Source organism: Filicampus tigris, chromosome 11, assembly GCF_054856515.1.
Source record: "Filicampus tigris isolate MCC_2025a chromosome 11, RoL_Ftig_1.0, whole genome shotgun sequence".
Lineage (NCBI taxonomy): Eukaryota > Metazoa > Chordata > Actinopteri > Syngnathiformes > Syngnathidae > Filicampus > Filicampus tigris.
The window spans coordinates 13,020,968-13,036,533 of record NC_141227.1 but is presented as its reverse complement, the minus strand read 5'-3'; the positions used below and the strand labels follow the sequence as shown (position 1 = coordinate 13,036,533).

The 15,566-nt window shown below is 37.4% G+C and overlaps 1 protein-coding gene across 8 annotated transcripts in view; it reads left to right on the top strand.

Annotated features, from left to right (window-relative positions):
- The window catches only part of adgrb3 (adhesion G protein-coupled receptor B3), a 132,370-nt gene that overhangs the window by 44,730 nt on the left and 72,074 nt on the right, over window positions 1-15,566 (top strand). For 6 of the 8 annotated variants that reach the window (XM_086044582.1, XM_086044583.1, XM_086044581.1 and 3 more), the window contains 2 exons: window positions 10,989-11,099; window positions 12,988-13,149. The exons of 1 other annotated variant lie outside the window; for it this stretch is intronic. In XM_086044582.1, coding sequence (XP_085900708.1) covers window positions 10,989-11,099; window positions 12,988-13,149 — 273 coding nt within the window. The remainder of the gene's footprint in view (window positions 1-10,988; window positions 11,100-12,987; window positions 13,150-15,566) is intronic. One more of the 8 variants, XM_086044585.1, reaches the window with a different exon arrangement.

Genomic DNA, 15,566 nt, shown 5'->3' with positions numbered 1-15,566 from the left:
ACCAGTATAATCATTTACATTATAAATTATAATGTACTCGTTTACTAAAAACTGAAAACACATCATTTAATTAAGATGTCAAAATATAGTCATTAACTTTATGGCAGATATAATGTTTAATTGCTTTTAAATGTTATGCTTAACTGATTGCTGACATTTCTAACAACCTGGTAGGCCGAGTAAATTGAGAATCCAGTTTAAAATTCTTCTTTCAAGTTCAAAATGGTAAAAACTCTCATGAAATGTAATTCAGCTGCACATGATTATTCTTACTACTGTACACGTTTATAATATCGTTCAGAGCCAAGATGGTGAAGCAGTGCATTCTCGCAGGAAAATAATCAATTCAAAACTTTATCCCAAGTATGAAACAGAAAATCAGTGGTCCCGCAGGGTGAGCTCTGTAAAAGGATGACTTGGGAAAAATTGATGTGATCGTACATTGTGCGATTTGGTTTCCTTTAAAAATGTCGCTACAGTGCTGCACCTCCCCAAATTTACCATTGTCAAAAAGTGCATTAGAAAAGTACATTGGTAAACTATTTCTAGCATGACATTTCAATATAAAACTTGCAGAAAATGATATAAATGTTTTCTTTTAATGGGAATGAAGCAAAAAATGACTCAATAATACATGGACAAAGCAAGTACAGTCCAGAGCAGCCATGCATATCTTTGAAACAAGCGCTATAAATGTGATGCGATGTTCCGGTATCAGAATCTATTAAATAAAAATCCCATCTCGCCACTGTTGTGCTCTTGTCTAAGGACATTTTCAGCATCGCCACCGTGTCCTTGTAATTATTTTTGAAAGGGTATTTGCTTTAACATGAGCTTAGTCAATGAGCCAAGACAGGGCATGTTCCAGGCATCTTCCTCATGACTAACTTGCATATGACACAATGTTCCCTACGCTGATAGATGCAGGGTGGCAGTCTGAAGCTCTGGGTTTTACCGCTGCAAAAGGAGCAGACATGATTGGAGCCATGGAAAAACTGACAGCATGAATTATGAAAGTCTCATTTGGGGCTTGTTGGAAATGATTTATATTGCTTCAAAATGTGGTCATCCATTCTCTCCTAAAGGTGAAAATGCCCTTATTGTGTTTTGCGCTTTTTTTTTTTTATTTCTGATGTCTATCTTTAGTTTAGAAATTCGGGAATTTTCCTGAGTGTGCAAATGACGACTCTATTAAAACCAAGGTCACTCCTTGGCATGCCAAGCAAAATAGCTCAGAAAAGGACAAGATATGCTCTCTGAAAACTGATGCAAAAAGGTGCTATAAAAATGTGTCATGTTTCTCACTTGACAGATGCACGGCTTGGCATGGTGGCATCGAGCTTGGCGGTGTGTGTGTGTTAGTGCCAGGTCATCTACTGGGCTTGTGTGTTTCCATATTGATGCCAAGAGCTGGTCCAGTACTATCTCAATGTTTCCTAGCATAGCATAGCACATTTCCCTTTATGGTTTCACCGATTTTACCCTGAAAAAAAAAACAACTGAAATTGGCATGCTGATTCCAAAATCTAGTTATTTTTTTCTAGCACATCAAGATTTTTCGTCATAGTTTATCAGATAAGCAAAATTCCACTGACAAGCTGCTAGTAAGACTTGGCAGCTTATTAAAATTGGACTCATCCACAGCTACCTGGCAAGTGTATTTTACAATCACAATTGAAACAGTACTGTGAGAGGTGTGTGCAGCTCCCAATAGGTCAGTACTATCAATCCCTGCAAACAGAAAGCTAGCATCGTAGGAATTAAGAGAATTATTGCTGGCTTTTCTCATAACCTTGCAACCATGGACATACCTATAAATTGTATTTTGTTTTATGCAGTTTTTTTTTTTAGTTTTCAAAGCTTGTAACTGTTCTATCTTAGTGTTTTATTTACATACATAGACATATTTTTCATTTTTTTATTAGAAAAACGTGGATCCTATCGCTAAAAAACTTGATGTGAAATTTGGATTCCGCACCCAAACATTAGTTGTATAGACCTGCCAGACCTAACTCAACAAAAATTTGCTCCCCATTGTAATACTTTGTAGATTCAGTGCAGTTTCACATGTTTAGGCCTATATTTATTTATTTTTGTAGTGCTATATTTCTAAACCTCTTTTCAAACACAGCAAGCGATTCACACATTTTCAATTCCATTTCATAATTTTTCCATATATTAACACCTTTAACAGAGACACGTACCCACTTTGTTTGTTCTTGACATTGATTTTTTTTAAAGACACTTGCATCCCTTTAACGATAACAACTGCATGATGAAGACAATAGGAATAATCATTAAGTGATTAACAACTCCTGCAAAGTAGAATAGTGATTAGTATGTCTGCCTCACAGTCGAAAGTCTCTGGGCTCACATATAAATGTTCCGACAGTGCTTACGTGGGCTCTCCCCAGGTACTCTTCTGCCGTCCCATATTGTAAAACCATGCATGTTGGGTTTATGTAGGATTTTTTTTTTCCATTGTCCATTGGTGTGAATGTGTGTGGGAATGGTTGTTTATCGAAATATGCCCTGCATATACCAGTCAGCTCCAGCTCACTGATGAGCTATACTGTATTCAGAAGCAGAACACGGATGGATGGATAATTATAAACTGTTGAATGACGTTACGCTTACCCAAATCAAAATAATCCTGAATGTAAGTATTCAATGCGGTACACAATTCTAAGTGTATTTTCAGAACTATCCATGATTCCCGACTCGGTTTCATTAGTAATCTGCTTCCATCCTTGTTTCTGTCGGTACACAGTAGTCCTTTTCAGTTGTGCCCTGCAGCAGTGGCAATTTTACTCATGGGTGGTTCAGCACACTTTTAAAAAAAAAAAAAAAAAAAAAGCTGGGGATCTTGCTAGTTATAAGCTGCAAGCTTGGCATCGCTTTCTCTTGAAAACGTTCCATAGGCGGATCCATTTTCTGATAGCATCATGCAGCGGAACTGAAATCACAATACACGCCTCGCATTATCATGCAGAGAGTAAATCTTTGTGGGTAGATGAAACGGAAAGGGAGTATCTTTCATTTGCTGCTGGTGATATTTTCAGTTTCCCTCATGTTATTTAAGCCAGCCTTTTATTATGAAATATTTATTTTCCGGCTTACTTTCGCAGTGGCACATCATTATAGTATAATGCTTAGTTTGGGGAATATGCATTTATCGTTGTGACTTTCAACGGCAGCAGAGATTCAATTTATGCTTGTTTGGATGAATTGAAGTGATATGAAAACAAGAGTGCCGGAGCCTGCATGACTCTGTGTGTGTGCGTGTGCGTGCGTGCGTGTCTATGTGTGTGTGTGTGTGTGAGTGCGAGAGGGATCATCTGCTTATAGCGCCCAGCAACAGGGCTTCTTGATGCAGTGCTTTGATAACGTCAGAGCTCCATCTAGGTTGCCCAGCGTGGTACTGCTCATTCACCTTCTGATTTAGTTGTGTACTACAAATTATCTATAGGATTCTTTTTCAGCTGCCATTCATTGCTTGCATGTCAGTGTAACAAAATGTGTTAAGATGGCTTACAACGCACTGTTCTCTCAGTGGCTGTCTGAATACTATCTTGTCTTTGGCAGAGTTCACATCCTTTTCAATGAGGTGCAGTGGCGGCTGCACGGAATTCTAATTTGGCTGCAATCTGAGTCATTAGAGGAGTCAAGAGTAAGCAAACAGATGGCAGAAGAAATATGACGGATAATATGATGACAATTTTCGGATTGAGAGCAACCCCCTCATTTTCTTAATGAAGGACAAATTGACTCTTTTTGTAACATCTTCTGGTGGTCCATCCTTGAGGTTGTGCCAGAATTAAAGTGGTGGTGTAACAGCTGTACAGTGAATAACTTTATGAGAAGGTGTTTTCAGATTAGTTTTAGATGTGGATTGGGAAACATTTTTCATTTCCAATACATGATTCATTGTGCCATCTTTATCATCAGTTTAACTATTATTAGAATACATTATAAATAATTTCATGCAGCTATCTATAACAGTAAAGTATTTATTTTTTTAAATCACACATGGCAAAATGATTTGAAGTATTTTTTTGTTGTTTTTTTTTTTTTATTAAAGTGAAAGGGACACGAGAAAAGTTTCCCTAATTTTTTTTTTAAGAAGGAGTACAAGTACAAATAATGAGATGCCAATGATTACTTTGGTAAAAACGTAATGAAAAGGCCTCAAAGAAGATGCGGACCTTCATCTTTTTAGTGAGCCGGTTCCGCCCGCTGGCCGTTTGATCCAGCGCATGTGTGAAGTCAGTGGCCCAGCCCTGTCATCTTCAGGCTCTGAAAATGGCAATGACAAGCTGGTCGCTCGTTTTCATTGTTCATTAAAGTTGAAACGAAATGAATCAGAAGAAAAACCGCAACCAGTACACTTCACAGCCAGCAAGTCAGGGACGTGGCTCAATGATGTCATATCTACCTTCTTCACGATTTCGCCCCTCCCAGAAGATTTTCAAAGTGTAATGCTAAATCAAGGAAATACTCGGTTAATGTTTATCAATTCGAGAAATTGTTCATCACGACATGGATACTTCATTGTTTAATGCAACATATTAGAATTTGTAAAAATCGTGTCCCATACACTTTAAGTGAAAATGGAAAAACAATGTATGAAGTTTTTTTTTAGCTTTATTAATAAAACATTTTGTATATTTGTTTTTTTACATTTTGGTGGTTGTATCCGTTATTTTATTGCAATCTAATAATTTGCACCATTCTGAAGGATCCTGGTAAATTGTAGTGCAATAGAGAGCCTACATTTGTTAGAATAGATTTGGATTCAATATGACTGTGTAGTGACATGGTATGAATAATTGTGAACAGCAACCAAAATGTAAAATACAACTAATAGTAGTTGGCCACATTATTGTGTCCATTCCATCTTTTTCATAAAGAACAGTGGCATAGTAATGCATGCAGTTCTGGTTCAAGGCTTTCCGTATGGAGTTGGAATCTTCTGCTGTGCTTGCCTGGGTTTCCTCCAGATACCCCAACGTCATCCCACATTCCATAAACATGTGTGTTTGGGTCATTGAAGACTCAAAATTGCCTATAGGTGTGAATGTGAGTGAATGGTTGGTTGACCTGATGTGCCCTCTGATTGGCTGGCGACTAGTTCAGGTCGCTTAAACTCACCCATGATCCTGAACTGGATAAGTGGTGTAGAAAATGGATGGATGGATGGATTGATGGATAGGACACACAAAGAAATACAGTAACAAATATTCATTTATCCTAAAAACCTATCCTGATGTATTCTCTGTTGGTTCCATTTTAAATGCATTCTTGCCTTTCCCCATTGTCAGAGCTTCTCTAAAACTGGGTTTAAGCACCTTACAAAGCCTAAAATAGCATCACATTCAACTACAATATGCCAGCCTCCTAAGCTCAGCTGTTGGGAAGTGGATCAAAGACAAGCATTGAGTAATGAGGTATTCCTCTTTCTGCTCTGCATGGACTAAACGCTTGTCGCTATTTTGGGATCTTAAACTCTTCAAAGTGCAGCAGTAATGAAGTGCCACTCATTAAGAGTCCTGTTTGAGATGGTCGGTCAGGAATAAATCAAGGGCAACAAAAAGGAGATTCTTCTAGACAGTGCTACCAAAAAGGGGGAGTGACGCTGATTAAGACCTATGACCGACAGAGGCCCTAGAAAGTATTATTTTAGATGTGCAGCAATGACATGGAGGCGCCCAAAGTGACATTTTATTTTTCACGGATGGCACCCCTGTTGCCAGTGGTCAGAAGTATAAGCAAGGATAGGCCCATCAGTCATTGGACACAAGGCTACCTATGAATAGAATTGCACATGGAACATGTCCATACAGTGAAGATGTGGCTTCTAGGCTCACTGCCGATGCTTTAAGCCTTTTTTTCCCAACATGTAGTTGATCAAAGCCAGAATACCGATGAAGGTTACCGGCAAAGGGAGCTTGGAATCTGTGATTGTGTGCTGCATCTTGACTTGTTTGTATACAGCACATAATTAGTTGTGGGACATTAATTAAATCATGCTGGAATATCTTTGCAAATATAGCCGCTAATTAGGCCTGAGAGCATCGCTGAGCTGTGATGGCTCTGAAAAGCTCTTGAGCCTTACAAATCAGGCTCACCGGACTAGTTTGGCATGGATAAGAGCAAACAGTCCAGCATTATGGCAAGTCAACATTTGAACTCCTTTCCTGTTAAATCATAGCCCAGTGGCCACAAGTATACTAATCATTTGTATTACCAATACAGTGACCAGACACACACGTTTTTTGAGATATGGGCCGTCGCTCTGCCATTTTTTTTTTTTTTTTGCCTTGTTGTGATTTGCAACTGCAAGATGGCGGCAGCGCACTTCAGAACAAGCAGTAAGTGGCAGTTGGTGAACATCCATCCATCCATCCATTATCGGTACCGCTTGTCCTTACAATTCTTCAAAAAAGAGGCCAATAATCTTTAAGTTCTTTTTTGCCATACATAGTTATTTTTTTGTCAAATTAACCAGAAAACAAAAAAGAGCTTGCATTGTGCAATAACACAATGAAAAACGCCATAGATGTTCTTAGGATACCAGGGACAATATTGTAGTAGATATAAAAATTTAAAGAACGGATATTTTATTTATTTAATTTTTGTCATTATCATTTAGAAGACAACATTTTATTCAGTTAGTTTGTTTTTTCATTATGAAAAAGGCCTCAAAGTGCAATTTAAAGTACGTTCTCTCCCTTTAAATGTGGAGAGTGCATTACAAAGTAATCTAGGACCACACAATGGAAAAAGAAGTAAAAAACCCAAAATAAATAAAACAAGGAACAGCTGTTGAACTACCAGCCAGGCACTTGTTGCTAATGCTAACAGCTGCTAGCCACTAATTCCAGAGACTTATGTCGTATCGTACAATACAATACAATTTTATTTATGTAGCGCATTTCATAACAGCTAGAGTTGTAACAAAGCACTTTACATACAAACACCAACATGCCGTAATACAACAAAATGGAATCAATAAATTAACATAAAACACTACATACAATAGACACCAGAAAAAAGCAGAACATTTCAGGATCAAAAGCCAGAGAATAGAAATGTGTCTTCAACCGGGTTTTAAAAGTGGACCGGACTATCCATCCATCCATTATCTATACCGCTTATCCTCACAAGGGTCGCGGGGGACCGTTTTGGGTCGGCTGGAACGGATAAAAGGCATTTATATGCATTTCAGTTAGGAAAGATGATTTGAGATTAGTTATTTACGTTACGAGCATGGTCACAAAACAAATTCAGCACATAAGTCAAGGTACCACTGTACAAGACTTGCCCATTTGTCAGCTGTTGTTCCATATTCAGAATAGAGACACATCCAACCCTGAGGGAGCAATTTAAAACTCTAACAGAAGCAAAAGCATGATATTCCTTTTCAAACAGATAGATTACGTTGATAAGATTAATGTGCAAAGCAGTGTGACTCATGAGGGTCAACCAATCAGTTTCTTAAAATCGAGAGCAACATGCTTTAGATGAAAATAGCCTAATCTCATTCCCAAACCTCTGATGATTTGTTGATGTCAAGCTGTTAGAAACTTGAGGCACGGTTGTATCCGCCATCTATCCTTAAAACGCTATCCTTAGAGCTTTTAAAAGACCTGTTTGCGTTCTTACTTGGGCTGATTGCGGGTTTGATGTTGAAAGTATCAGTGAATGGGCTAATTAATGTTTTTTTCAGGATACTTATGAAATTTACACAAGAATGTATTTATGCATGCATATGTGTGTGTTTGTGTGTGCTGGGGTGTGTATGTGTGTGTGTTTGAGAGAGAGAGAGAGAGAGAGAGAGAGAGAGAGAGAGAGAGCGAGAGAGAGAAAGTTATTATGGTATTTACATAGGTTAAGGGGAAAATGAGAATTCAGCACATTATATAGATGTTTACCACTACCTAGGAGCTGTGGAAAAGGTACTTTCATTCCAATGCTATATTTAATGGATAAGGTTACTGATTTCTTGAGAAACTGTAGGCTACTCTGTAATAATAATTTTGACAAAATCTGCTGCTAACATGACAGTTTGATGTGACATAGCATTAGACTTAGATAACTAGACAGCAGAAATGCTAAGCCTTGAATATTTAATACACCTTGCACATGAAGGTGATTATAGTAATTATAATTACATGCATTATCATTTACTTATTTAAGTAACTGCTGCCGTACACATCAGCGCATGCATAGCAGAACAAGACAGGCATTTCTGTTTTGCCTTACTTCAGAGAAATTTAAAGTTTCTTTGAAAAAAAACCCCAATAAATTACAAATTACTATGCAGATAATACTTGTTTTGTAGCATGGATATAAAAGATAGTGTATTGTAACTGGCAACGGTCTAACTTTGGTTTTCTTCCTCCTCATTCTGAAAATATGCATGGTAGTCTCATTGGAGACTGGAAATTGTGCAGACGTATGAATGACTGGCGACCACTCCAAGGTGTACCCCAAAGGGTTAAAATCCATTCTACCCGTAATCCTATTGAAGACGAGCATCATAGGGGATTGGTGAAAGGATGTAATTACACAAATTGCATATTTCATGGGACTTCACTCAAGTTAGCACAAAGATCATATTGTTGTCATGAAGGTCATATAAGTAAAACTTAAACTTGCATCATTGTGTCAATATTTGTATCCAGCACTGTGCACCTCAATTTACACAATGAAATAAATACATAACATTTTAGTCAAGCAACCTTCTTCTAAGGTCAACAGATTGATTTCATTCATTATATCAATGGGGAAATATTGATATTGCCCAATATTTTTCTGACTCACCTCATTGTAACAGCAAAAAAAGTATTACGTTTTTAATCTGTAGTTAAAAAAAAAACTGTAATGCATGCTAGATTATATGCAGGCCTGGGAAAGTGAATGATTCATCTCATCTGAAGAAATAAAATAACCATGATGGATTTCTGTATTGATCAAATCTGCTGTTTGATGGATGCCAACAATTTTATTCCTCAATAATCTTGAATGAAGACGCATGAGTTTTAAGTTCAATTTAAGACGTTTAATAGCTCTGAATAGCTCCCCCAACTTGAAGATAGCGTTGTCTCCAAAGTCACATTTTAATGGCTCGCAAATTTGCTTTCTGCCCTGTAATGTGGTTCAAGCACTTTATTTCAACCTGCTTCTTATAAATGATTATAATCTGTTCTCTCACCACTGACTTGAATTAATCACTCAATAGAATGACTTTTTCCGTACTTTTCTTGTTTCATTTTTTATCCCCACCCACCAATAAACCTCAAGCATCATATTAGGCAATCATTGATAATGCAAAATCAGTGGATTGTGTAACAAAGCAAATAATTATGCCTTGTGACTCTTTGGGCACCACTGACTAATTGAATAAAATGTTTAACAAATAAAAATGACACTTGCATAATACCTGCATATCGACGAGCTATACACACAACCTATGCAGACAACATTTCCAACATAGAATAAAAAATGCTCACATGACACATGTTAAGCATATTCTCAGGGTGATGTTAGCTTTGTAATGCATGCCAAAAATGAATCGATATTCACAGCAAACATGGTGCGAATTTATTCCGCCAAGAATATGTTAAATAATTCAACAAAAGCCTCACGACAACAACATAAGTTAACCCTCATAAAGTGAATAGAACGAAGGGCAAACAATTACTACTGCAACGAGACTCACGAGCCGATTACGGATCATTTGAGGAACAGTAAATGGCACAGAATGTAAAACACAAGCAGCAAACACTTTCAAATGAATTACAATACTTTTGTTTGATCTGCACTGTCATACCTGAAATAGCAGAAGACTGTTAGAGTAAATTACATAAATGAATCTATTTTTGTTAACCATAGATGATTCTTTGAAACCCGATCGGTTGAGTAAGTGTGTTGTAGCTTTGCACTTGTAGGAAGTCGGCCAATTAATTGGTGTACTGTATATGGAACACCCTCCCCTTTAATGACTGGTGCTTGGATTGCCTGATTTACTAATATGATGCTGGCGTTGGGCCAAAACCTCCGATGTCACAATTAGGTAAATTTCGTTTTTAAAAAAAATATATCTAATTCTAGTCAGTCCACTGATTTTTTTTAAACAATCTAACATGATGTAAATGACTTGCTTTATTTGATGACACAATATGAATGGTTGAACAAACTATGACGATTTTTGGAGGTATGAGGATTCCGCCTGACGACAGCGATAAGCAATGTGATTGTGTGCCTTTTATTTTATTTTTATCCATCACCTGTTCTGCATCTGGGAATGATTAAATCACCTCACTAGGACCACACTGTCAAAAGTTGTTGTCTTCCACTAAAAATGAATTTGCCTTAGCTGCCAGCAGACATTTATTGGATAGTTATTGAAGCCGTGGTTGAGTAAACCATTACTTTTGTCAGTGTTGTCGTATCACTTTGCCACAGTGTTGAAGACAAAGTGAGAATGCATTGCAAAGTGCTCAGCTCAAAATACAGTACATTCACAGTCATTTGGCCTGAGTCAAACTGAATTAAATGAAACAATCGAGGAAACTGTGGATCAATCGCATGTTATGTCCATGACCCCCTCCTCTGTGGCTTTCTTACAGCTTACACATTTTACTTTCATTTTGGTTTCTTTTTCTTTTCTGGGTATGCGGGAGAGCGGGAGGGAGGGTTGCCGGTTTGATTGACGTGGTAGTCAAGTAAAAGCGATGTGAGTTAATTTGCATGTTTGCTATGTGTCGACACTCTGCTTACAAGCTCAATTAATAATTTGACTTCAGCCTTAAATTTGTTGCATTGTTCTATGCCCTAGAGTGAAGGACGGATTAAAAACAAACATGTGTGGTCTTTGTTTCGAGCCATGTACTGCGGTTGTTCCCTACATCCTGACCAAGACTATGTAATACGTTTTGTTGTCTAAGCCTAGCTTTCATATCAACCTCTATTTTGTCTCATAGAATATGGAATGATCGGAGAGCATACAGTAAAAAGTCAGCGGCCAAGATCAGTTCATGACACAAAGGCCCTGCAGGAGCAAGCTGAATCTGCTAAATTTATGGCACAAACTGGTAATATAATAGTTATATTTCCCTATTTTATTTTCTTAACTAAACTTAATTTCATCATGCATGCTCTCTTGTATTGCACTTTCTTGAGTGGAAATGTTCTGCATTATTCTTATTTTTTCCAACTCATTCTCAATGACTACATAAGAAATAATAAGTCACATATTTCATTTATTTTTAATTGACTTTGCACATGGAACATAGATGAGTTTTATGGGTCTGTTTATTACATTTTCACATAGATGTTTACTCATGAAGTGTACACAGTATATTCATTTAAAACTAAGGCCCAGATGTAGTTGTTCAGATCCTCTAATGCGTGATAAATTAAATGCCATTAGTCTGATAACCAAGACATAATGTGACTTGGACTTAAGTGGAGCTTAATAATTCAAAACTGAAACATAAAATCAACCATTAAAGTGACAAAGCACGATCTTCAGTTCATTTTCATGTTAATATAATAATTTAAGTTGATTTAATTTCTGTTAAAGCGGATTTAGTGTTTTAGTGTTTTTTTTGTTTTTTTCCTGGAGAGTCTATTTCTTTGTTTGATTTGGGGAAAGTGTTTACCATTTGTTGTTCTGTTTACATTGCTGTCTGTTTAAAACATTTTATACACTGTTCATTATCATTTTAATTTGCAACCCACCACCTCCCAAAATTAACATCCAATCATCATCATCATCACTTCTCCATGTAACTCACGCTTCAGGTATTTGGCATCCCTGTCGAAGTGTTTTATTGGCGTGGTTTTCTGTGCTTCATCCTCACATTATTTACACTATCTGTGCTGCCTCATTTAACAAATTGATCCACCTTCCAGTCTATCTTATAATCTCCAAATTTAGTGGCAGAGTTCTGATACTTAATTGGTTGAATCGATTTATGTTATTGTGCTATGTTGTAAGGAGCTGCTTTAAAACATATGGCGCTTAAAGCGTTCACTTTCCTTTGAAATGCCTTAATTAAAATGAATACTTCAGATGAAAAATGTTAAAAATAATTGCATATCAGGCATGTTGTTCTACTACGGTGTTGGTGATATAAACATGCTGCTACATCAGGATTGGTTTTCTGTGGGCTTTGTTTGGGTCCCATTTGGGCTATAGTGTGAATGTATGTTATTGTTTAGTAATCTTAATTTAATGACGTATTGACATTAACAATATTAGTGCTAACGCTAATATAAACATTAACGAACTCCTCACAGAAAACAGAAAACTAATTGTACTTCCTTTTTTTTTTAAACAGGGGCTTATTATTTTGGGGGTGATCAATGATTTAGATTTTAAAATTATTGGCAACAAGATAGACTACCAATGCCACTTCTGTGAAGGAAATTACAGTTTTGCTGCAGTGCAGGGCAATCCATTGTTCCCACTCACCTCTTTACTAACTCCCATCACAGTTTCCATTTTGTTTTATCAGATGTCATCATCCTTGCATGTCACCATGTTCTTATGAAGTTTTATTTATTTATGGTGATTTTTTTACCTTGCTTTTTCAACATGTTTTTGTTTCACTGAAATGCTTGAAAGATTTATAGAGATGAACTGAACAAACGTTAAAATGCAAGAATGTTGACTGTTAAATTTTTGATACCCACATTTCTGTGATCTTTGTATAAATACACATTTGTTGTGACCTGAAGTGACGTGCTTACTTTGTGATTGCTGTCAAAACAATCCATTTCCTATTTGTCAAAGATCACCGAATAAAACATATAGTGTGGAGCGCCCATTTGGGTGGCTCCAAATCTTGAAGATGCCGCTTCTTGTCCGGCTAACTTTGGCCTCTCCCCATTTTACTGCCCACCTTGCCACTCCTTAGCCGTGCCCCCCAAGACCATATTGCTGCATTTAACTAGTGTCACCCTTCTCCCATACAGGTGAATCAGGTGCAGAGGAGTGGTCCCAGTGGAGCTCTTGCTCTGTAACATGCGGTCAAGGGTCGCAGGTGCGAACAAGAACATGTGTCTCACCATACGGAACACACTGCAGCGGCCCTTTAAGAGAATCAAGGGTTTGCAATAACACTGCCCCTTGTCCAGGTAGTGTTAGCCGCAGATTCCTGAATGTTTTTTTTAACTTATTTGTTGTTGAAATGGCAGGAAATGTGTTGTATCGGAATGTGTCTTACAACGTATTATGATCATCATTTTAATCACTCTTAATCAAGTGTTTCCTTTCTAGTTATTTTGTGAAAGTGTGGTGTTTTTTGTTTTTTTTGTCATTATCACCTCTATGATTTCATCATTTCACATAACTGAAAGGCACCGCATCAGCAGAAAAATGGTTTAATGACACTTGGTTCTGCATGGATCTGCAACTGATAAGACATCTGCGTCATTTCCTTGAAGATTATCAGGGAAACTCAAAATAGCTTGGCCGTGTTTCTTGAAGCACACCTTTCACCCCACAACCCCCGCCTCCAACGCAGTAGAAAATAAATATGACAGATGAGTCATCGCGTAGCGGCATCGGACTTGTGATAGCTGGTGTCTTTTTGTCATTCGCTCAGGTGCTTGTTCATGGTCACGATTGATTAAAACGTTCTTCCAGTACATATAGAGGCAAAGACAAACCAAACAAGATAACATATAATCTACTTCGTGCAAACATAGGAAATACACATTTCTGGACAGGGGGTGACAACAAAAGCGGCCAAAAAATGTGCAACGCCAGAAATCACATCAGATGAAAAGTTCATGGTTCAGTTAAGGGGCAGGAGTGTTGAGAATGCTCACGGCTTGAGCTGTGAAGCTATTAGGAATCCTGGTGGTCCTACTGCAGGAGGTGTGAACCGTTTCTTTGATGCAGGATGACTCAATGTTCGTCTGTGCGGCTCTTGTCGGACACTGTGTCCATGTGAGAAACTCAACTTGACATATTTACACACACTTTTCAGAAGACTTTAAAAAAATCTCTTTGTTTTTACACTGATATTTTAGTCTCTGGATCCAAAATTGGCCAATAAAAATAATTATATTCATAAAAGCCCAACAAGATTGGACTGCGTTTGTGTAAGGTGAGTTTTTTTTAAACAAATGTTCTCTGCTAGGTTACATGTAATGATTATCTTATATATATATTTTTTTAAATCAAGTGAGATGTCATGAGTAGCTTCCCATAACACGATGCACTGATGCATGGACGTTTCAGCACCTGCTCATTTTTTTCGTCAAGACTGTTATGCTGTCATGTTAACAGCGGCTGTGTCTTTTTTCAACGTAGTGTTCACACTTCAACTGAAGTGAACTGTTCCGCACCAAAGTTCACGTCGCAGAGCCGCTTGTTTGCCCCTTTGGACCAAATGAATGGCACCAGCAAAGAAATCACATCTGCAGTTGGTTTTAACCCATCTAAAGTAGACAAGTGTGAACACAGCCTCTGTGCTGTGATTTGATGTAGAAATTTCATCACCGCTTGATCAAGGGGGTTGATGGTGCTGTTCTATTGTAGCGCTAAATGTATCCAATAGTGTAAAGTGGCCAATTTTGAATAGTAAGGCAGACATTTTTGACACATTCAAATCTGTGATGTATTGTACTGGATTTTAGATGCGTAAGTGGGAATTTGGCTGTGTTCAAAAGGGTCAACATCCTACCGCGCAAGAGAAATGGAATGAGTCATTTCAAATAGCAGCTGAGTGAATACCAGCTTTGAAGTGACTGCTGTTTGAATCTAAGAGCATTAGGAACTTGGATTTGCATGAAAAAAATCTATTTAAAAAATAGATTTCGCAACCACATTGTTAAATTGGAAATTCCCTCCAGGTCATGCATGTATTATTGCCCTTTTGTAACTTTTGTTTGGCCTATTACGTACTGTATTCAAAACATTCTTTAAAAAAATGTATAAAAGGAAACAAAACTCTAAAGTAATTAAGGTTCTTCACACATAGGGAGGGTCAAGGTAAGATCCGAGCTGTAATTTTCAAAATTACACTCTTCATAAAATTGCATCGCACGATGAGTGTCTATCTTCTGACCTGTTCTAATCAAACTGCTTTTTTTGTGTTCCATATGAAAATAAGCTGTATTTGTGTCTTGTGAGAATTGAGGCACCAAACTTACACGCAAACTGCCAACTGGCTTTGTTCCATTGGAGAAAACCTTTCTTCTATATATTCAGTGAGACTTCAAATGAATTGACTGATAATAAAAAATAACTTAGAATTCTGCATGCCAAAGTAAAAGGATGTACAGTATCCAATTTGATGTGTGCCAAAATTAGAGGCATTTCTTTCTGCATAAAAAAAATATGTTGATTACTCATTAATAATGAAATGAATGAAATTGGCATCTTTTGCGCCCATCTTTCTTTTCTCGTATTCTCTTTTTCAGTGTTAGTCATGTCATACAGACTACATGAGTCATCCTCCAAAGTACAAAGTGCTTTACGAGTTATTTTTCTTTTTAATAGCTCCTCTTTTCAAACAGAGCTCGTATTACGTGGGGTTATCCAG